The sequence below is a fragment of the Acomys russatus genome, chromosome 10 (genome assembly GCF_903995435.1).
Source record: "Acomys russatus chromosome 10, mAcoRus1.1, whole genome shotgun sequence".
NCBI classification, from domain to species: domain Eukaryota; kingdom Metazoa; phylum Chordata; class Mammalia; order Rodentia; family Muridae; genus Acomys; species Acomys russatus.
In genome coordinates, this window is record NC_067146.1 from 9,527,587 (window position 1) to 9,551,996 (window position 24,410).

Genomic DNA, 24,410 nt, shown 5'->3' on the forward strand with positions numbered 1-24,410 from the left:
ATTTTAGTACATCAGAGGGCATGCTCTGTGGTGGCCCAGAGATGACAGTCGCCTTCTTTATGAAGTTTTGGTTCCACTTCTGTTAAACCTCATGGAACTGATGGCTTTTTATTCTGCAGACCTTTTTATGTGTCACTGTCACTATCTCCCATGGCATGTTAGCATCCTTATGGCTGCCTAATGCCTTGGCCACTGTACCACTCACTCTTTACTTCTACCAGGGTTATCTGTAAACAGCGCCCACTGCTTTGTGTCTTAAGGTGACACTGAGAGATATGTCAGTCTGCTGTGCAGTGGTTCCTAATTTCTCATGCGATTGCCAGGTCACCTAGATGCACCCTGTGCTGGGACTGATTCTTATCTTGCCCCTGTCAGTCCTAGTTCCCAGATGTGGCCACTGTTTCTCCCCCTCCTCAGGGCTGCAGTCCTTTATGGGACATGAGGCGTGCTTCTGGCAGCTGTCCAGCCATGGCTCCGTGTCTGTGGGCCTCACGTCTCCTCTAACCCTCTCTATAAGATTCCACATCCTTCTCACCTAGCTGAGAATGGCGTTTGAGCTTCTGTTTGTGCCCAGTAGGTGATTATATGTGATGCAATGTCCTCCTTCAGTCTTCTTAGTTTTCCGTTTCTTCTGTTCTGCTGTCCCTTCTCCTGCGTCTCCCTTGTTGACCTGTGGTATGTCTAATGGCATGATAGTAATCTTACAGACGGCCAGGGGTGCTCCTGAGTATTGCTGGGTAGGACTGTGAGCACCACTCAGACATAGTGGTGAGGGGCAGGGGCGACTGAGTGTCGTCACGTTATTATGCTGTTGCCTCTATTTGCCACGTCTTCAGAGCATCTTAATTGTTAACCTCTTTCCTATCTCCAGGGCACAGCTCTGATAATTAGAAGGTCGGGTTGTATCTGAGGAATGGGATAGAAAGCCACCTGCACAGATACACTGTTGAATTTCTCCAGACTTTCAAAGAATAACTAATTCCAATGCTTTTCAAACTGTTGCTCTAACTATAGAAGTTCATTGAGTTCTGTAGTCTTTGGGTCTACTTAATTTTGGTGTGTGTGTGTGTGTGTGTGTGTGTGTGTGTGTGTGTGTGTGTGTGTGTGTTTTAATTGCAGTTTACTATAAATATATATAAAGTTTAAAGTAAAAATGTAAAGACTCCACACATAGAGTTTTTGTAACTGCTGTTATCCTGATGACAAAACTGAAAAGGGATACAACAACAAAAAGCTAGGGGCCATTTTCCTTGTTGAATACAGGCATAAAAATCCTCTAGAAAATGCTTGCAAATCAAATTCAACAACACATTAGAAATGTCACGCAGCATGGCCAGCCTGTCTTCATTGCAGGTTACAAGGAGGGTTCTGTATAAGTAAGTGAATAGATAACAGGAAAGCACCTAACTAAAAGCAAGGACAACAATCATGTGATCATCATGTGTGTCACTGGACATGGCTCATTATTCTTCCAGTTACTCTGGTGTGTTATACCCCCTACCCGCAGTATCTGCTGGCCGCCTGCTCACCAAATAGTCTTCCTTGTACTTTCATGTCATGTGCCTGTACACATTTGTGTGTGTGTGTGTGTGTGTGTGTGTGTGTATGTGTGTGTGTGTGTGTAAATGATTCTTCATATAAAAGAAAGCATGCAGTGTCCTTCTTGTCCCCCATTATCTTTGCTTTATTTCTTCCCAACCCTCTTCCAAATAGATCCCCTCCTACTTCCATGTCTCCTGTTTGTGATGTCCGCACTGGCATTGCATTGTCTTCTCTTTCTAATTCATCTTGAACAGGAAGATTGACTTTCCAAAAGCAAGTCTATCCTCCCTCACACTTTTGCTGCCTATAGCCTACAAAAATAAGTCAGCCCGTAGCCACGTGGTGAAATCTGTATGCAGCATAGTTCCCATGCATTCTTCTGTATTATGAATTCTGTAATTCCCACTTCAGCTAACATACCTGCAGAGACTGTTTTCCTTCTCTCCTTGTTTTCTGATTATTGTCACCTTTCTTGAGATGCCCTTAAATGACATCTCTGATCATTTAAACCCCGCTCATTCAGCTCTCAAGTTCCGGTCCAGCTGCTGAGATCCTTTTCCTATAGCATCTATGTAATGTGTTGTGAATGTTATTTGTGTAGATAACCTGTATACTACTTCTCACCACAATCTTGTAAGTTCTTGAAAAATAGTGTTCATCTGCAGGAACAGTTTCATAGTTTTATAGCTTTGTTTGTAAAGGGGAGCTTTAACAAAGTGTCTTATGGTCATTGAGTGAGATATAGTAAGTTAGCTACTTATTGTGATCCACCTTGTCCAGCTCAGTGTCTGAGGCTGGTGCCAAAGAGGTTTGCACCAAATACTTATTGAATAAATGAATAGGTATATTGTTTGTACCGTTGTATAGATGGGTCAGTTATTTTAACATTCAGCCTTTTAACATGTATACAGCATATAGTTTATTTCTTTGGTGATAAAGAAACATGTTCTGAATTCCCTAGAGTCCTTTATAGATTATCCCAAGCAGTGCCATCTGATTCTAGCATGTCTATGTGCTTGCTTAGAGCTGAATAGAGGTAGCCAGGCTGTTCTTCCAATCACACTGGGAAGTTCTGCATCCAGAGGATTCCAGGAATCAGATGGACAATAGATCAGTGAATAGTTTCATGTTATATTTCATCTCTTGAGTATGCGGGTGATCTCGGGTGACAGAAAGCTCCAGCAGGACAAAGGACAGCTTGTGGCTAAGACCAGCTAGGCAGTCTTTTGCAAATTTCCCAGCCAGTCGTCATCTCTTCCTTGATCATGTCATCATTATTGTGGTATTCATCTCACACCAGAGAAAAAGAAAAAAGGAAGCAGAAAGGGGTCTTGGGAAGGAGTTTCTCCAGCGCCTAAACCAGGCTTGTCACACTGCAGGGGCACAGTGTCTGGTTTTAATAATCTCACATGTCATTAGTAATAAAATATAAACCTATATTTTAGAGTTTTATGAAAATTTTTTGCTAAGATTACAAAATATCATTTATGATCTTAGTGGAGTGGCAGAGGAGGCGTTAGCTTGTAAATGTCATTACACTGCTTGTTTTCAGTTTTAGATTAATGGCAGGTAGTAGCCATTTTTCAAAGCAAACAGACTTTCTTTTTTAGTTCAGATGGAAAAAGCACCAATTCTTTACTGTAGCCCAGAGTATTCTGTGCAGGTGACAAATGGCAGAGATCACATAACATTCAACATTTTAAAAATGGAGTAGTTGGATAATTTTCTAGAGGACCAAGCTAGGACTTTTAGCAAACTCTTCTCTTATCATACTAATTGAGGCACGGTCTTGGCTCTTTATGCTGAGCATGCATGGCTATTGCTTTCGGGAGTTTATTTTCAGGCAGCCATGTCGGCTTCCATTTTATTCGTTCTGCCTCTTAGAGTGCTCAAGGTGATCACCGATGCAAGTAGTGGTTAATGTGGCCTTGTTCTCTCTCTCTCTCTCTCTCTCTCTCTCTCTCTCTCTCTCTCTCTCTCTCTCTCTCTCTCTCTCTCTCGTGTGTGTGTGTGTGTGTGTGTGTGTGTGTGTGCGCGCGCACGCGTGTGTGTTTTAAGAGTTAGACTAGTTGATGGGGTTGAAGTAATGTATTAGTTTTTATATTTTTCTTATTCAGGGATAGTTTAATTTAGAGTAATGTCTGGAGGTATTTAGTATTTCAGCTTTAAAATATGAACCAATATAATGCATATTCTATATGAAGTATGATTAGCTACATGATCTTTCTTGTTTCTAACACATATATAATGCTACATGTATAAACATTTTTGCCTAAGCTTTACCAGTATTCCACCACCGAGTATATATCCTTATATGACTGTTTAATAACAGAAATATGCATAGGATGAAAGTCTCGCTTATTATTAATACCACCATTTTACGTAGACTTTGCTTGCACTTGCTTTAGAAGCTTGTGGGGGTCACTGTGTTCTGCGTTGTAGTCTGACTGCTTAGTGCCTGGCTGTGCAGATGTTAGGTGCTTTCATGCATCTGATCAAATGGTGGGTTAATGAAAATCACACTCACAAATGGCAATCTATAATTAAGATGATAGCTGGAGCCGTAAAGCGGACAAGATACTCCTGTCAGGCAGTTAATAATGTTCCCGCTTCCCAGCAGGCAAAACCTAATCAAAGTCCTGAGGTTGCTCGTTATTGTTGGATCCAAACCTAGAGAAGCTCTGCCTGGGGAGCGTTAGTGGGAAGAGTCATAGAGCTTGTGTTCACTAAGTGCTTCCTGTAGCTGTGGATTTCCTGCATAGCTCTTGTCTACAATGGTTTCCTTAAAAGATTCAATGATGTGCAAAAGAAGTAAGTCAAAAATAAAAATATGTGCCTAAAAATTGTGCTGTTTATTTTACATTGTTTCATATTCAGTCTTTCTTGTGTGGTTGTATTATTTTTAGGTCTTTAGGAGTGGTAAAATATATTAAAGCTATAAGTTGATAAATACATTATGTGTGTATAAATGACTCTATTTCTTTCACTTTGAATCTTAGGTAGCTGTGTTGTTTTAGGTCTATTTTTAAATTTTATTTTAATTGCACTCAAATGTGCATATGAATGCAGGTGCTTGCAAAGGCCAGTTGTGAGTTCTCTGCCCAGGGGGTTGGGAACTGAGGTTGGGCCCTACAAGAGCAGTGTGTACTCTTTAAGATTTATTTATTTATTAAGTATGCAGTGTTTTGCTTGTATGAACATCTGCACACCAGAAGCAGACATCAGATCTCATTATAGATGGTTGTGAGCCACCATGTGTTTGCTGGGAATTGAGCTCAGGACCTTTGGAGGAGCAAGCAGTGCTCTTAACCTCTGAGCCACCACTCCAGCCCTGAGCAGTGTGCACTCTTAAGCACTGAACCATCATTCCAGCCCCAGTAGGTCTTCACAAGTGGTAAAAGTTGTTTAAAAAAAAAAAAAAATCAAGGTACTGTTCCCGAGTCTCTGGGCAGCACACCTACAGTTAAAAGTACACAGAGTGTGTTAGAGGAGTCCAGATTTAAGATAGTCCTCCCATGTCAGACAGCTGGGGATGAGAACAGAGCGAAGGACTGTGTGAAGATTCCCAGAAGTCAGAACAGCTCCTGTGGAATTACTTCCTGTCATGTCCCCCATAGTGTGAGCTGCCTGGGAGCAACAAGGAAAGTAAAAAGTTGAAAGGCAGCACATACCAAGGAGGCACCCTCTTCATAGTAACCAGTCTCTGCTGTGTGTATGAGTCACTTGAATCATTGCAAAGCCAGGATATGACGTAAGTTCTTAGATTTGCTATATCTGATGCTCTCTACACTAATTATTCCTATAATGATTTTATTTCAGTTTTTTCACTGTACCGTATGCTGTCTTTAAAAATAAAAAATTCTACTAGAAAGAGAGGGATGAGGAGGGGGGAGTTGAGGGAGCAAAGCTAAACCTGAAGGAGCCATGCTGAAGGAGCCAGTCCAAGCAGAGGGCTGTTCCTTCCCTGCTGTGGTTGCTGCACTGCAGTTTGACTCCTCCAGTGGGCAGGGAACACTGTCTTTTTGTCCGTCTTTGCCCATCTTGACCCAGGACTAACATGGCCTGTCTCCGTCCGTGTGCGTGCTGTGCCCTGAGTGGCTGTGCTTCACATGCGTCCCTGACTCATCTAAGACTTCTTTCTCTTCCACTCTGTTTTAAGCCTGACGTTATCATTGGAGATTTCCCCATATTTTTAAATTCTTCCCTGTTTCTTTGGCTAGATAAAGCTATGGCTTTTGTAAATACTAAAGATTTTTAAGAACTTACTCCTTGTTATTGGATTGGGGAAACCTGCAAGCCTACTTTACTCTGATATTTTTAAAGTGGTTGTTTTATTAAGGAACATTTTAAAAATAATTTTTATCCTCTAGAAAGCTTTTCAAATTCTATTTGTAAATTTTTAATATTTATTTTTGCATGCATGTAAGTAATTTACCTTTATGTATACATATGCACTGTGTCAGTGCCTAGTGCCTGTGGAGGTCCCAAGATATAAGATCCCCTGGAACAGAACCATAAATGGTTGTGAGCTACCATGTGGACGCTGGAAACCAAACCCGGCTCTTCTGCAAGAGCAACAAGTGCTCTAAACCACTGAGCTGTCTTTCTATCTAAGTTCTGTTCTCTGCAGCAGAGTTGTATCTTCATTTTAACATCACGTATGAGAAATTTTAATTTGGTTTATGGCTATTCAGAGTCCCTCGTTGCTGGCTTTCCTACATTATCAGGTCAGTGTTTTGTTTTGTTTTTTTTTTTTAATTCAGTACTAGTTGGAAATGCTGCTGACATATAACTTCGGCCACTACAGCTCTGTTCACAGAGAAGAGGCCTTCTCTCTGTGAGGGTGTGTTGGGAGTGAGTCAGACCCAAAGTGGAACTGAAGGATTCCCACTCAGGCCTCCTCAGGGAACTTTTCTAAGAGTCACATCAATTCTCTTCCTCCTTCAAGCTGGGTGATTGAGTTTATACTGTAATTCTTTGTACCCACCTCCTTAAGATCCAGAGCAGAGGTAAAGATGTCTAGTTATTTTCTGGCCTTACTCATTTGTATATAGAAAATGAAAACTTGTATGATTTGGTTATCATCCATGAGTTGAACTTGCCTTAGAAAACTGCTTCCTTCCTTCCCAATCTTGATTACTTTACTTCTCCAAGTTGTGGCAAGCTGGGGAAGCACCGCGTGAATTCTGCCAATTCCTTGTAGCAACTGCAAACCCATTCCCAGTACTGAGTCAGGCAGAGAGGAAACATCTGCATCCACACAATGTCTGCCTCTGGCAACCAGGTGTCCCAGCTACACGGCTGTTTCCAAATGTTGTGTGGTGTACGTGTGTCAAGTCCTAACAGTTTGGCATCAGACTCATTTGTAGAGTTCCTCTGGTGTAGCCATATTGCAGATTCAAAATGTGTAATAACAGACATGTTGTGGCAAATGTGGATGTTAGGGGCATCTAAGATGTAGTCAGCCTATTTCAGGAAGTTCATAAATAGGAAAACAGACTCAAAAAAGATTAAAAACAACAACAACAAAAAACAAAAACAAACAAACAAACAAAAAAACCCAGTGAGTCGCCCAAGACTACAAGTCAGCAGCTGGGAAGGAACTCGCCTCACTCACCTCATACCTTTTTGTTTCTTTTCTGCTGCATGGAATCTGTGGTTCAAATTGTATTCCACTGCTCTGTCCTGTTGGATTTGCCCTGCCTGTCCTGCACCCAAGTAAAGCCATTCTGAAGGAACAGTTAGGGACGAACATGGAGCTCCTCCATAGTTTGCTGGTATCCCGTCTGTCTAGACAGAAGTTGACTCTCCCCCTCATCTCACTTGTTACTTAGCAGTCCAGAGTGTGTGGCGCCTTGGGCATGCCCTTCAGCTCTGCTCTGAAAGGCAGCAGCCTGTCCAGCTTCTCCTTTCGCTCCCCTGTGGTGCCGTCAGACCTCCCTGATGGCCTGAGGCGCTCAGCCTGCTCCTACCCCGGCTTCCTTCCACATGTCACCTGTCTCCTGTACTTTACTTCTCCCAGGGAGTGTATCCCTGGCACAGGGTAGAGGCTGTTTTGAAAATACTTCTGCAATAGTCTATATCAACTACTACAGAAAATCTTACTGACCTTGTTTGTGCAGAGAAGTGCCAGAGTAGCCTGATGTACTCTGCCAGTCAGTTTTACATGTTCTTCTTCAGCTTTATACAACTGCAGAAAGAAGTAACTCCAGCATGATGGGAAATAAACTGCTGAGAAGTGGTAGGAGTCCCAGAACCAACTTAGTTCCTGAGCTTCCAGCGTTCCCTTAGACAACAAGGAGCCTCACTGCCCATAAAATCACCTGGGTGACTGCGGTGTGTGTGTGTGTGTGTGTGTGTGTGTGTGTGTGTGTGTGTGTGTGTGTGTGTGTGTGTGTGTGTGTGTGTGTGTGTAGCTGTCTGTGAAAGAGAAGTTGACTAGCAAATTGTTCTCAATAGTGTGAACATTAAATTTAAATTTAAATGGAACAAATGCAAGTTCATCCAGAGAAAAGGAATTCAGTTGTCTTATAGCAATTGCCTCTGTGTTGTTGTCCAATTTATTTGTCAGATCAGTCACACTGAATGCCTTGGCCCAGATAGTGCAGTTTAGCTTGCCCCCCTCTCTCTCTCTCTCAGAGTATCTGAGCTTTGTACTGTTCAGGGTAAAACAAGATTATGTACAAATGCCTGGAGATAGACATTTATTCTTCATCATGGAATAAGAAAATAGATACATTTTAGTAACAGTTCTTGTGGCTAATTTACACAACTCCAAATGCTTCACTCTGCTTCACACTCTGCTGCCTCAGCTGTGGTTTAGTTAGGAGCCACCTGCTTTTCCATGTCATGGTAGCGGTTAGTGGTTGATAGCACTGACCTCTGCCATGGCTGCATGTGGTAATGAGTGTCCCTTGCTGTTCTAGACCTGGACATTTGTGCACTAGCTTCTGTGTGCTTTACTATGTTCTCCTTTTTCAACTAATTTTGATCTCTAAAATGTTGTGATGCTTACTTGCCCAACAGATTCCTGTTAGGTTTTTTTTTTGTTGTTGTTGTTGGTTTTGTTTTGTTGTTATGGAGGAAATTGAGTCTTCTGGAATGTCGTTCTGCCCTTAGCTTCTGAACCTGATTCAGCGTGGTCTTTTAGGCAGAGTCTGTCCTCATTTTCCACTCACATCTTTCACAAACATGTAGAAGCAAGAGCTAGAGAAGACGTGGGAGCCGTGACGCTCTCAGAGTCAGTTTCACTTGTGACGTGGCATTTATCTGGTGTTTCTTAGACACTGAAGTCGCTGTTTAAACAGGTGTTGAGAGCAAGTCTCTGACTGCACAGCCTAGACTGTCGTGAGATCTGTAGCATGAGTTATAGTGTAAGCACACTGTGCTTTGTTTTCAAGCATGTCATGTAAAGCCTTTAGCAGGGAGCCTGGCATAGACAACACTGCCCAAGCAGAACAAACGTAAACCAGTTCCAGCTGAACATCAGTCCTTCCTGAACCAAACATGAGTTCAGAGGCTTCAGCATCTAGTATGTGATGGAGTCCTATTTTCCATGGAGTCACAGGGGTGTGCTTATGTGTCTCTTCCACACCTCTAGCTCTGGATTGAAATTTCTAGTTTGCTCTTTGATTGGGATTTATTACATCATACATATGTGACCATTTTCAACAGTTTTATGCACTGTCTTTGCAGGTCAGCCTTGCTGTCGGGTTATGTTACAGCCAGTTCCTGGCCCAATTTTCCAAAACATATAAATGCTTACTGAGCAATAGTGTGTTGGCAGGCACGTACAACAGTATTCATAGCACCCATTTTGTGAAATCAGTGATGTCCCAATTTGCTGTTCTTTGCTGAAATGGTTCCCTAGGGGGAAAAGAGCTGCTGATCATTGGCCTCAAGCAACTACCAATTCTTAGAACAGCTGTTCTCAACAGGGGACATTTGGCCATGGCTAGGCAGAGATTGGGTCATGATCTTTTTGGGCTATATAGGTCAGAGCTAAAGATGCTGCTGCACATGCTGTGATGTACAGGGCAGCTTCCACAGCGGTGAGTCCCTTGGTCCTCCCAAGAAAGGATACAAGATTGGCTCAAACAGGCTCTGAAATACCATTCTTGGCATCCCTATGCTGCAGGCATTGTTGGAGATGCATAGCCTGTTAGCACAGGAAGAAGGGTCTTGCTTTCAAATTTTTGACAACTTTTATTTACTAATAACCTCACCTATGGGCTGGAGAGACAGCTCAACAATGAATAATGCTCTTGTAGAGGGCTGGAGTTTGGTTCTTAGCACTCATGTCAGGTCGCCCACAACCACCTGTTACTCCTGGGCCAGAGCACCTCACACTCTCTGTGCACTTGCTTGCATACATGCTCACATACATAGACACAAACTAAAAGTAAGTCTTTAAAATAAAAAGAACCTGTATCAAATATTGACCCTGCAGTTAGTGGATATGTTCACTGATACTACCCCACTTCCACAGCCAGTGTGCTAAGTGTTATTGTTGATCAAAACATGGTTGAATGACACTCTCTGTGGAATCTCCCTTTACCCTTTGAGTGTCCACTTAACTTTGGGCTCCTCCTAGGAAGAATTGCTGTTACTCCTGGTTGTCAGATGTTGGCATTAGCTTGTTCTCCCTTAGCCTGAGAAGCACGCCTGCATGATACTCTGTGTATGCTGAGCTGCTTTTACGTCAGTCTCAGTGTTCCTCCCTGACAGCCAGCTCTGTTTGCTTTGCCTGCACCTCACAGCCATTCCATCCTGACTGCTGCTTTTGTGGGAAGTACTGGCTTAGTTTGAGCCAAGCATATAGACAGAGGAGCAAAGCCTCGCTCCAAAGAGTTCAGAGCTAAGGACAGGGACAGTGGGTGGGAAAACAGATGTAAGAGAACCATATCTTGTAAAAGCTATCTTGAAAGGTTTCATCAGATGCGAAGACAAAAGGTGTGATATAGCAGAAACAATAAGGAGTAATGTTCAGCCTGAAATGGGCACCGGTGCTGGTCGGGCACGGGCACACATACATGCAATGGCCAGGGCCCACATGCAGGGTCCTTTTCAAATATAAAATTAAACTAAAGTGCCCATAAAATTAAGATTTCAACTAATGCTCAATCTATATTTGGTAAGTACCATGATCTGGAAACTAAACTAAGGAGAGCACTGGAAATGCGTGACGTGGACACCACTGCCTTAAATACATGCCGTGCGCCATCACTTTTGTCATTGTTGCACTTAGTTGTTGGTTTATAGAATCACTGCCTTTACACTTGCTTTGTTTTCCCAGAGAAGAAACAGCACAAGAAGCAGGGGATGTTTCCAGTTGGCTGTTGCTAATATGTGATCAGGACCACCCCTCCACCCCCCCCCAAAAAGTAGAAATGGAGAATAGCATTCTTGAAACTCCATGAGGACAAAATAAAAATAAATAAATAAATAAATAAATATTTTAAAAAAGAGAAGAAAGAAAGAAATTCCCAAAACCTGATTTGCTCCAATCCTGGAGGCTTGTATGAGGTCTAGAATTCAGATAAAGAAGTCTGTTAGAAGTAACTCCATCCCCATCCCCTCCCTCAAGAAGCTGTTTGAAATTGATAGCTGCTAGAGTAAGGAAAATCAGTTTTCTTCAATGGAGTGACACGGGTTCTATCAACCATGCTCCAGGGAAGGCCCCATCCTCAGGAGTAGTTGGCTAAAACAAATCATATTCAATTTTTTTTTTTTTTTAGCTTTTTGTGCTTGTTTTTTATTTTTTAGGAGAAAGAAAGAACATACAATTGGAAGGGTAGGGAATAGTGGTGAATATAGTTGGAGGGGAAAGAATATGGTCAGATTTATTGTATGAAAATTTAAAAAAAGAAGTCTGTTAGAAGCATAGGTTTTTAATCTCCTCTGTTGTCAACCAAATCAGGTATTTTATGGTAGACATCAGTCTAGTTGAACATTACAAGCGAGGACTCACACATAGCTCTGATTACGCCTCTTAGCAGGCACTGAGGAGTGTGGCGGTGTGGACAGTAGGCCGGCCCATGGAAGTTCATTGAGATGAGCTAATTCCTTGTTAGTACATGTCACTGGCTGACTCTCCATCACTCTGTCATATACTTGACATAAAGGACTTATGGCTGACACCTTAGAGGTTCCTGTCCTCACAGTAGGGGTATGTGCCCGTGTTGGCTCCCTTCTTTCTCAACTCTTATCCCACCTGGGCCCCGCTGATGGCTGGTACCGTCTGTATTCAGGCCAGGTCGGCCCCACTTCATCTCTGGAAATGGATGCACAGAAACAGAGAGATGTGCTTTGCTTCTCTCCATTCAGGTTAACACTGGCATTAGCCATCCTGCCTCTCAGTAGAGGCTCAGAGAATCCTTGTAATTTCCCACTCGTAACACAGGTGGAGGCCACGGCTACTTTGGCACACTGCTGTTGTTCAGTGATGGTGCTGCATAGTTCCGATGCGTTCTTGAAGCGTGTGCTCTGCTGTCTCCTTTGATGTATTTCTCATTTTATGAGCATATAATTTTTTTTGAAATTATACATACTATGCTTCATACTAAATTTAGACAAGGAATAAGGTTTCATTCCTGCTCTTATTTGCTGATCATTTTACATGCATTGTGAGGGCAGATAGACCTGCCTGCCACAGATTCATCCCTATCCTTGGGAACCGAATGACTCCCAACTCATTATGTCTGTATGTCAGAAGGGTCAGAGATTTAGAATAAAAGAAAATGTGGCAATAGGGTGGGCCTATTGAGAACTCTTTAAAAGTGTTGCCTTTTCTTAGCCCTGGTACTGTCTACATTTACAGAACTCTGACCAGGTACCTGGTTTTGCTTTCTGCTTTGGCTTTCGCCATCAGTCCTGGCATTTCAAAGGCTTTCACATGCCTGTGCCTTAAGTCATTAATTATGACATCACTGAGTTCCTAGTGCCATTGTTTTGTGCGACCCCTGAGCCATACCACAGCTAAGGGGGCACAGCAATGCCGAAAAGTTTGAGCTATGAAGATTTTCCAAAGAATATACGTGGAAAGGTAAAGTTCCTGTCAGCACAACATGTCTTGCCTGTTTCCTTGTGTTCTCTTGTATTGACTTTAGTGTATCTTTTGTTGTGAAGTACCTTCACACTTTTTCTGAAAAGAGATAAGTCTAGGAAGAGGTAAGTGTGTGTATGCTAATATTCAATATAGTGACCAACACCGAATAATTGTTTTGGGTCCATAAAACTTGATTTCCTTATTTTCTTTGATTATTTTGATTATGTGAGACTAGGTTTCCATAATGATCCACTTTAGCATATTCATTCAAGTTTTCAAGCCCATTCGAATTGTCCCAAACCCAGCACAATTCAAAAACTAGTACGTCTCTTCTAGGAATAACAAACGGAGGTGGGGAAAGACTATATTCATCTTTTTCTCAAGAAATGTTCCTACCTTAACAGTAAATAACGTTCTAATCTTTGTTTTTATTTGTTCATTTACAATGATTCAGTGTCTGAAGTTTTATTTCTTTGCAGCCAGTTTACTGCTTTCTCTTAAGCTGAGTGTGACTTTCCATCCTCAACAGCCATTAGCTTAGCCAGTGTATTCTCCGCGTATTTAGGTCTCAGGATTCATATCGTGTGACTTTTCCTCCCAGCATCCCATTAACTGTTTGAGAGCAGTGTGCCACTGAAGTGCTGTGACCATGACTCCTGCTCAGCCACTCCCCCAGTGCAGCTCAAGCTATTGATTCTGTTTGCAGTTGAGGGAGCATTTGTGACATTTGCCTATAGTTTGGTGCTGTGGGGTCTTTGGAGACAGCTTCCTTTTAGATCTTTAGTGTGTGTTTCCGACATTTGGTTGTTGTTTTAACAGTTTTTAAGTGTTACATCTTGGCACATCCTTCGTTTAGATTAAGTACAGCTCTTCAAAATTAAATTGTTCATTGTTCCCATATTCACATTAGACCCAACAATACACTTGCAATTTTGAATTTTCTTGGTGTTAAAAAATTTCGTTATGCCACATACTCATTGCATTTTTTAGGTCAGTCTTACCATCTTAAAAAGAAATTTGTGGTGCTCTTATTTTAATAACCATGTTGAGAGATACACTTTTTTTATGGAAGGAAAATCAGGTGTGAGACCATTAAGGGTTTAGGAGGTAATTTTTCTGCTATCTATAACTGTTGGAGTTGTTCAAACAGATTTTGAAGTTATGAACTATAATTACTTAATTCTTTACTTTCAAAAATCCTATATCAGGGGCCGGCTATAGTGGGCATACCTTTAATCCCAGCACACCTGCCACTTAAAGGATTTATGAGCTTTGTTTCAAATTATATTAGAGGCTAATACTCTAATAATTTTCTTTTGATGAGTATAATCCAGATAGTGGTGATGCAGACCTTTAATCTCGGCAGTTGGTAGGCAGATCTATGAGTTCGAGGTCAGGCTGGTCTACAAAGTGAGTTCAAGGACAGCCAGGGCTACATTGAGAAACAATGTTTTAAAAAACAATTTTTTGATCTCTTAGTTTTTGATCTCTTAGTTTAGGATAAATGTATTCATATTAATATTTAAGTTTTGGGTGGATTATAGAAGTAAGAACTGTCCATTGCTAATAATAAGGAGTAGTCAAGATATTGTAGTTCAGAAATATAGCCCTCATTGTATGCCATAACTGCTGCTAGCATTTCAGCATGGCTATACTTCTTTGCACCTCTTTATAGCATGCACTCAATTTTCTGTCCTCTGCTTCCCTCTCATTTATTTATTTATTCATTTATTTATTTATTTATTTATTTATTTATTTTGAAGAACTGCCCCCACTTACTGTCCTGACTTCTATTCCCTCCCAAACACATACAATTGATATTTTGATTATACAAATTATTTTCTAAAATGTCAGTTTTTAATTATTCCTGATGTCTGATAATGTGACTGGGTCAAAATCTTTTATCTCACTTTTTGCTAAAATCATTATAATTAGTTTTTTATTGTTGGGCCTTATCTTATTTGCTTGAACTCCGTTGCTCCTCCTTTGTTGTTGATTTACATAATTCTTTTTCTTAGATATACATAAACTTTTATTTTAATAGCTGCTATAGTTGAATGCTTAAAGTAAAATTGCCTATCAATAAGAATAGCAGCAATATTTATGGGCATATCTTTTCTGGTTCCCTTCTGTTGCTGTGATAAAACACTGGCTAAAAGCAACCTAGGGGAAGAAAGAGTTCGTGTCATCTTACATTTCCAGCTCATAGGCCCTCCCTCTTACATTGAGAGAGGTCAGTGTAAGAACCTGAAGGTTGGCTGCTTGCTGGTCCTTGCAGCATCCTGACCGGAGAACTCACTCACAGACAAGGAGGTACAGCAGAAACAACAGACCAAGGCTGCTTTGCTGGCTCAGCCACAGGCTCATGCTAACCTACCTTTCTTGTAGCCAGGAGCACTTGTATAGATGGCGCTACACACAGTGGGCCATGCCACCTCTATCCGTAGTCAGGACATGCTCACAGGCCTGTCTAGTCAGGCAGTTTCTCCACCAGGGCTGTCCTCTCAGATGACTGAGGCTTTGTCAATTTGACATCCAAAGAAGTATTTTATATGTAAATTTGCTTAGTTTATTTTTCCTTTTAAGATTTTTTTTGGTAGGGATTGCATTTTTGATATACAGCTTTGAGTTTTGATAAATATATGCAATATATACCACACCTACACATAAGAAGACATTGATATCTCACTTGAAAAATGTCTTCATTTTGGCTCTTGGCTATAAAATATGTTTATTTTTAATCATGGGAAAAAAAAAAAACAAATCATTCCTAAAACTACCACCATGTTTGTCTAGACATTTTCTAAAAGATTCATTTTTCATTCTATTTCAAAAGTGGTTAAAATGTACCTGTTATTAATAGTCTTTACCCCCTCGCTTTGTAGTGAATATATATAGCATATATATTATATATAGTGCATATATACATAGTGTGTATGTGTACATATAGTGTATATATACATAGTGTGTATGTGTACATATATACACACACACATACATATATAGTATATATATTATATATAGTGTATATATACATAGTGTGTATGTGTACATATATACACACACACATACATATATAGTATATATATTATATATAGTGTATATATACATAGTGTGTATGTGTACATATATACACACACATACATATATAGTATATATATATATAATAGTGGTATATATACATAGTGTGTATGTGTACATATATACACACACACATACATATTAGTAATAATATTATATATAGTGTATATATCATAGTGTGTATGTGTACATATATATACACACATACATATATGTATATATATTATATAGTTATATAACATAGTGTGTATGTGTACATATATACACACACATACATATATAGTATATATATTATATATGTATAGATACATAGTGTGTATGTGTACATATATACACACACACATCATATAGTATATATATATATAGTATATATCTATTGTGTAGTGTACATATATACACACACATACATATAGATATATATTATATAGTGTATAGATACATAGTGTATGTGTACATAGATACACACACATACAGATATAGTATATATATTATATATAGTGTATATATACATAGTGTGTATGTGTACATATTACCACACACATAATATATAGTATATATATTATATATAGTGCATATATACAGTGTGTATGTGTACATATAACACAACACATACATATATAGTTATATATATATAGTGTATATCTACATAGTGTGTATGTGTACATATATATCACACACATACATATATAGATCTATATATATATAGTGTATATACATAGTGTGTATGTGTACATTATATAGAACACACATACATATATAGTATATATATTATATATGTATATATACATAGTGTGTATGTGTCAATTATATACCACATACATATATAGTATATATATTATATATAGTGCATATACATAGTGTGTATGTGTACATATAACACAATACATATATAGTATATATATATTATAGTGCATATATACATAGTGTGATGTGTACATATATACACACACACATACATAATAAGTATATATATTAATATAGCTATACATAGTGTGTATGTGTACATAGATACACACACACATACATATATAGTATATATATTATATATGCATAATACATAGTGTGTATGTGTACATAATACACACACATACATATATAGTATATATTATATATAGTGTATATATACATAGTGTGTATGGTACATATATACACACCACATACATATATAGTATATATATATATAGTGCATCTATACATAGTGTGTAGTGTACATATATACACCACACATACATATTAGTATTCTATTATATAGTGTTATATACATCGTGTGTATGTGTACTATAACACACACATACATATATAGGTATTGATATGTGTCATCATGTGTGTATGTGTATTACACACCACATACATATATAGGTATTGAATTGATCTGGTGTTTGTTTCCTTGTGGGCTTTAGCAGCCCTGCAATGAGTGTGTAACTATGCTGTCAGAATTGCTAAGGAAAATCCTTGAAATAGAAGAGTTCCACTTTTTTGTGGCTCTGCACAATTTTAAGAATTATTGTGTGTTGTCAAATTAATGCTTAAAATGGTTAGGGTATTTATATATTCTGACAAACAATATAGATAAAAACATACTTTCCTGTGTTCTTGGCAACATTGATGATTATAATCTTATCTTTTGTCAATTTGGCATACGAATAATATAATACTGATTTTTATCTGCATTTTTTATTGTGTAGCTGTATTGTTTTTCATGTGCTTACGATGTGTAAATAAATGTGAATCACCAGTCTCTATATTGTGTCATGTTTGGTGTTTGTTAAGATGGATAAGACTTAGTATTTACACCAAACTTCTACTATGTCAGTAGTGTTAAATTCCACAGCCGTGCTTGGGATTTTTGTCTTCTTTGTCATTGGCCTATTTTGATTTTATTTTATTTTTTTTTTGTTGTTGTTATATGAATGTTCTTGTGAATAATCATTTTCCATTTTTACTTATATTTGAAGATGCATATTGAATTCGTTTTTTCTTTAAATAAGAAGTTATATTTTTCTCACTTAATATTTTCTGTCAAAAATTCTTTCTACATTTATTTTTTTTTTTTGTAATCCTAAAAGACTAGTTAACTTTTACTGTGTTCTACCAAGAAAATATATATTACTTCAAGCATATGAATGTCCTTTTATTTAATCTTACTATTGTGTGTTTCTTATTATTCATATGATTTCAAGTAACATGAACATGTCAGTGAAACCTTGCACAGTGACACTTAATGTATTCTAAATTAACACATCTTTTATTTCCCGTTATTATTATGATGGTAATGATGATTATTATTTTGGTTTGTGTTTTCAGTATCTTCTACCAGATTTAAAGGGAAAGTAGTATATACACATATATTCATATTGCTAACTATCTGTTTATTTTTGACATGCTACAGGATATTGAAGACAAAGTAAGTAACAACAGCAAACCTACAAATGAGGAAATGGATTAATGTAAAGTAAACAGAGACTTGAGCCAACAGTTACTCTGGTATAGAGTGAGCCAGGCAGCACATGATTACTTTGCAAAGGAATATGAAACATGTATAAGAATGGAAATGCCAACATACATTGATTTCTTCTAAATAGAAGTCAGACATAGATTTAACCTTCACTGAACAAAAAATGTTACTATAACAACTTTGTTAGTGTGAGGTAATACTATAAAGAACTCATTCCTGCTTTAGGAACAAAGATTAGTTTAGCATAATTCAGGATAGCAACAGTTTAAAAAAATGTGTGTGTGCATTTTAACGAACCTTGACATCCACAAGTGTCCTTCATTGATATAAGGAAGAAATGTATATTGCTGCTTTTTAAAAGTCTACAAAATAAGATCTTGTAAAATTAACGTTATGACTAAATGTCTTAAATTAATTTATTATTATACTTAAACATTTCAAATATAGAATAAACAATAATTATGGCTTCTCCATACTTGAGACTGCCCTTTCTTCATATATAGGAAAAATGAGATGAATACATGTAATTACCTACAGGTTGCACTGATCATTCAAAGGGTCTCAAGTGTAAGGTTCATGTACATGTGCTATACAGGCGGTTGCTGTTGTTATTTATTCAGGGTTGGCAAACATGTATCTAAGTCTAAGAATGAGATCAAAGTTTCATTGTGCATACGATTAATCCTTTAAGTTACTCTTTGAAGGAGAAGTTAAATAAGACAGTCTGCGGTACACTGTATCCTGACATTTCCAAATACATTTGGAGGAAGTAGGACACAGCTGTTACAGTAAGAAGAAACACAATGCAGTTTCATTCTTTACGTACAAATGTAGCAATCATCATCATCAGATTAATGTTTTTTCTGTGGCAGAGACCTAATAGAAACCATCAGCTTTCTATACGTTTCTAGTGCAGTTTCTGCCTGAGATTTGCTTTGTGGTTGCTGCTCTTGCTTTTTCTCAATATAGCATACTCCTCGTGTCTTTTTTAGGCTCGGCAGCTGGAAGAGAAGGACCGAGTGATACGGAAGCAGGATGCGTTCTACAAAGAGCAGCTGGCCAGACTGGAGGAGCGGGTATGGGTATTCTTGTCATTGCTCCTCCTCTCTCCCCGTCTGTAGCTTCCCGTATATTTGTTTAAAAGTCAACAAATTAGCACCAACGTTGCTTTCTCTAGTTAAGAAATGAGGAGGCCAAGCAGCTAGGTTATTGTCTCCATGAATGTCATTTTTGAACAGTTGTGTTACTTGTTTGCTGCATTTTCTGTACCCCAAAACTCACTCTCATAATTTACCTTATAATGCGTTGTCCCAGGCCAAACAGCGGGCCATTACTTTGAACTCCTCCAAACATTGTCTATATTGTATTTTGAGTGCATTCCTTGTTCGTGTGTGTGTGTGTGTGTGTGTGTGTGTGTGTGTGTGTGTGTGTGTGTGTGTTTGAGTTTGAGACAAGTGTTTCTGTCTGGAATTCACTATACATCTAGGGGTGACTCTGGACTACCGATCCTCTTGCTGACCCCTTTGCGTGCTAGGATTACACATGTGTGGTAACATCCCTGGCTTGAGGTGGTCCTGTTTTGAAGGGTATGCTGTCAATTAAAACTTCATTTTGCTGCAGTTACCGCTTGCAATTCAATGTGTCCTTCAAGAGTGGTGACAGGAGCTTAAAGTACATTGGACTTAGGTGAGGGTTTAGGAAGAAAGAGGGCATAGGCCCAGTCAGCCTGGATTCCAGAGTAAACCAAGACACAGTGAAGACATCAGGGCTTGAGGAACAGAAGACAGTGGACTTAAAAATGATGTTTGAACATCTCGTCAGAACCCCTGTTCGGTGAAATTGATTGAATTGCAAATCTATTATTGGATTGCAAAGTAACCTTTCTCCTCTGTTTAAGATCCAGTTTGTATTTTTTTACAATATGACATTTGGTCAGATCAGAAGTAGGAAGAAAAGAAAAAAATACACCATTAAAACTACTCAATCATTGCAGCTATTTGTATTTTAAATATATATCCTTGTCTCCTTCTTTGTCAGGGGCTCAGCACATCTTGAATATAAAGATCATTTGAGCATTTATTCTGCAGATAACCATTTATACACCTAATGTACGCAGGTGCTGGTCCTTATGCCCTAGATATATAGTACATATTTTTTAAGCTAAACATTTACTTTCGAGGTGTAAGTCAGTAACAAGTCATTTGTACATAGTGTACAGCAGCATAGATATTGTGGAGAACAGGAAGTTAGCAGGAATAGGTGCTCCCATGGCCAAGGTGTGAGCCTGGGGTTGATGGCGATGGAAGAGCTATATGATGAGATAGCAAGGACTGTCGGCCTTTAGTCGCAGGAAGGCAAATTAGTGTCACCCCTGAGATAGGGGTATAGGATGCACATATGGGAAGGACAGAAGCCCAGCAGCATCAGCAGCATCAGCAGCGAGCAAGTGAGAGTTGAATGAAGCAAAGGAGACTTGGCAGAAGATTAATTTAGAGCTGGGATGGCAAGCCAAGCATAGTGGCATACACCAGTTAGCCCAGCCTTGGAAGATGGGTCCAGGAGGATCAGGAGTTCAGTGTCATCAGGGCTACACAACATGTCTGAGATTACAGAAGGCTGCGTGAGAACCCTACTGAATTGGGGGATGGTAGGTGAGAAAGGAAAGAGATTAGATGGCATCACTATGACTAGGGTGCTAGCATCGGAGGTGAGATATTTGGGGATGCTTTTGAAAGTGAGCAGAAGAACAGCTTAGACGTAATCTAGGTATGGCCTTATAACTAGATTTGCCTATAGAGGAAGACTAGCCAGGTGTCAACTAAGATACAGGCGGTAGAGCATGTAAGAGGCTTTGTTTGGGGGTTATCTGTGATGCATCTTAACACATCCACATAGCAGGGTTGAAAAGACATGATTTAGAAGAGAAATTGTTGGTAAACTCTCCACAGAAAATATTTGAGCTCACATGTGTCCATTGCATTTTCTTCTCTCTCTCCCTGTATATTGTGTAAGTGAAGGGGACTGTACGCATACCGAAGCTCAGCCTTTGTATAATTTTCACATCATAAAATTAAAAACATCGTTCATTTATATGTAGGAAGACCATTCTTAGGACTGTCTCCAACAGCAGGTGAGCATGACTTGATGTGCAGGTCACAGCCTGCAGAAGGGCCACTTAGAGAACCACTTCTGACATCATTCATCTTTCTTCATAGACTCTCTAATGAAACTTACCCTCTCAACTTCTTCAGCTGTTAGGAGGAAGTGTTATTTGTATTAGTGGCTTCTTAAGATGACCTAAATCTAGGATCTAAATAGTGCTTGGGTAGCATGCATAACCCTCTGGGTCAACCCCAGGTAATACCCCTGCCAAAATAAAAGATGACGTGACAGCTCTTTGAAAACTGGCAGGAATATATCAAATCGAGGTGCTTTCATCATAAGACATGGGCCGAGATTGTAATAATCATGAAATCAGTTTAATGTCAGTCAACCTCCTCATGTTTTCTACCCAGTCCTGTAAAGCTCTGTTTTCATTTATTGCTGATATTCCTAGAGGACCTGTGCTGTTTTGTCCAGGTGGGTTTATCTGTGATTACATGAAGAATACTCAGTTTGTAATGCGGCATTTTGTAAAACCCGCGAAGGCATTTTCTTTCATGTTGTCAGTGGTTGTGAACGAGCAGTGTGTAAGCCCTTCTATTAGGACTTGTGAGCATACTTGGCGTTAAGAAGTGTGAAAGTGCTGAACTGGATGGTGCTTAGTATAAGAAGACAATGTTAATATGAGTGTGCGGAATCATCTGTTTACAGTGCATTCCAGGTTGCTATGGATTAAAAGTGGATTTGAACACATCTTTCTTTTAACCACATGAAATGATAAACCTTCACGCCAATACTTAATTACCACTGCAGAGTGGAATCAACAAGCCCTACAAGGATTGGAGAAGGCAATGCAGTGTTAGAGTGTGTGCCTTGGGTGTGTAAGGCCTTGCATTTTTGAGGACGACTAAAATGAAAATAAGTTTTAGGATGCCATCCCGAGGTTGTCCGCGTGATAGACAAAGCAGTTAGTGTACATGTCCCACATTTTCACGACTGCTTATCTTATTCCTTCAACTATCCATTTTGATGCACATTTCTTTCGTAGCTGTGGACTCGTCAGTTTGAGCATATGCAGCATGTACTGCTCTATACTACAGCCCAGTTTGCTACTTGGTTTTATTTCAGTTAACTATTTATCAGTGAGGTAACTGCCATATATCAAGGCCTCTTCTCCCCCCAGCACTTTAGTGTGTATACCAGGGTCTGAGGTACTCGTCACCTTTCACTAATATGTGTGACTTATTACATTTAACTTTCCAGACGACAGTTTTATTCTTCCTGGAAGCAATATCCCCAAATCATAGCTATTGACGCTTTGACAGGTCCTCATTTCTTAGCAGCCAGAGGCCACTGACTTTCCAGATAGCGCCGGGCTATGTGAGACCGCAACCTCTTGACTCCTCAGTGTCAGAAACCTCATATGTACATTTGTGGCCTGGAGGGAGCCTTGTGAGTATGACTCTTGTTGAAAGAGACCAGAAGACTATTCCCTCTTGGCTGAGAGTTTGCCCAGAGGAAGCCTCAAGTGGTCTCTAGGGAAGACTGCGCAGTTCTCTAGGGACTGGCTCAAGTCCCATGGGCAGTTCTTTTCTATTTTCACAATTTATTGAGGCATAATTAATTGACAGATCTATAATGCTTCACACCTCTCCAAACATCGTGTAATATAATGTATAACTATACATTGTGTGATGATTTTGATTGACTATGTATGTTGTGTAGACACATTTTACAGTTTGCCTCATTTAGCCTCACATGAGGCTGCCCACTCTGAATATCCTGAAGCTGAAAGCAACTTGCCCCAAGAATACAAAGCCAGAAAATTATCAATAGATCTGGTTTTGAGTCAGCTTCCTCAGCAGCACTGGGGACCAGATACTGCTGTCTTGAAAATGGATGAGTTTATGCAGGGTATAAACTCTGGCAGGGTACTGTGTTAACTCTTTGAGTGCTAAGCTAGCACATCTCACTTCCTGTCGAGCTCTGCAAGATCAGATCTCATCACTTGATGATTGCCTGCTCATAACCTGGAAGCACTAAGTAGTCAAAAACATGCAATTTCCTCCTCAGAGAAACTTTGACCAAAAAAGGTTGTTTTCTGTACCTAGAAACTGCATTGTGATACAGTCCCCAAAGTTACTTTGCTAACTGTTTAGTGCTTTCTCTTTTAGTAAGGAGTCTGCAGCCATTTGAGCAGTTTGACATCCTTGAGGTGCTGGTGTTTTCACCTTCACTCTTGTAGGATAGTCAGCCTACTCTGCCTTCTGAAAAAAAGCATATTTTCTCTTACTAAATAGTTTTGGTGGATAATTTGTTTGAAGTGGGTTGCTGGCATGGTCTTAAGGAAAATGTATTTTTGCTAGCAGTTCGTTCTTCTCAGGGAGAAAAGTTAAGGTGTTGTCAGTTGGAGAACATGGAGGTCAAAGTCACACTGTCCAGAGTCCTTCTAGGATGAAGGCCACTCTGTTCCCAAGATGTCTTGAGAACTCGATCCCTTTGAGAGTTCTAGTGCCATACACATAACTTTTTAAATTTTAAAATTGAATTAATTCTTTGTGCTGAACCAACCACTTTGTTCTTGACTCCCTTAAGGATGATGGGGTTCAGCACAGCGTGCAGGGGAGATGTAAAAGTCCTGGTGGCCTTAGGAGCTGAGGGTGGTCAGAGAGCTTAAGATCTGTGGGCTCAATGCTCAGATTAACCTGGTCGTGTTATGCATATTACTTGCATTTCATAGACTCCTGGGATTCAGTAGTGGTATGAATACACCTTGCAATAAACCACCTAGAATTAACACAGAAAAGGAATTGCACCAACTGGGCAAAAGAGAGCAGTGAAAAGGGAATAGTGAAAAACTAAATTACCTTGAAGAAGTAAAGTGTATTACTGGCTTGTCACCTGGGAAGAGAATTACTAATTGAATTCAGAGGTCATATTTCCATCAATGAGCAGTGTTTCTTGAAGCCCCTCACTTCTGGTGGGTGGCATATCTTCTGCAGCATCTGTATGATTAATTGCTGATGAGGATGCTTCACTTTTTGTCAGTTGATATTTTCACCTATGTTGCTTTCTGCAAAGCTTAAAAGAAGTGGGGAAACATGCTAACTGCTAGTCTGAGAAATGACCAGCACAGTGCATTAATGTGGGCCTGATGTCCTGCATATGGGGAGAAACTGTTAA

The 24,410-nt window shown here is 39.4% G+C and overlaps 1 protein-coding gene across 1 annotated transcript in view; it reads left to right on the top strand.

Annotated features, from left to right (window-relative positions):
- The window catches only part of Chchd3 (coiled-coil-helix-coiled-coil-helix domain containing 3), a 261,113-nt gene that overhangs the window by 151,475 nt on the left and 85,228 nt on the right, over nucleotides 1-24,410 (top strand). The window contains exon 5 of the mRNA XM_051151761.1: nucleotides 19,118-19,201. Within this exon, the coding sequence (XP_051007718.1) occupies nucleotides 19,118-19,201 (84 nt within the window). The remainder of the gene's footprint in view (nucleotides 1-19,117; nucleotides 19,202-24,410) is intronic.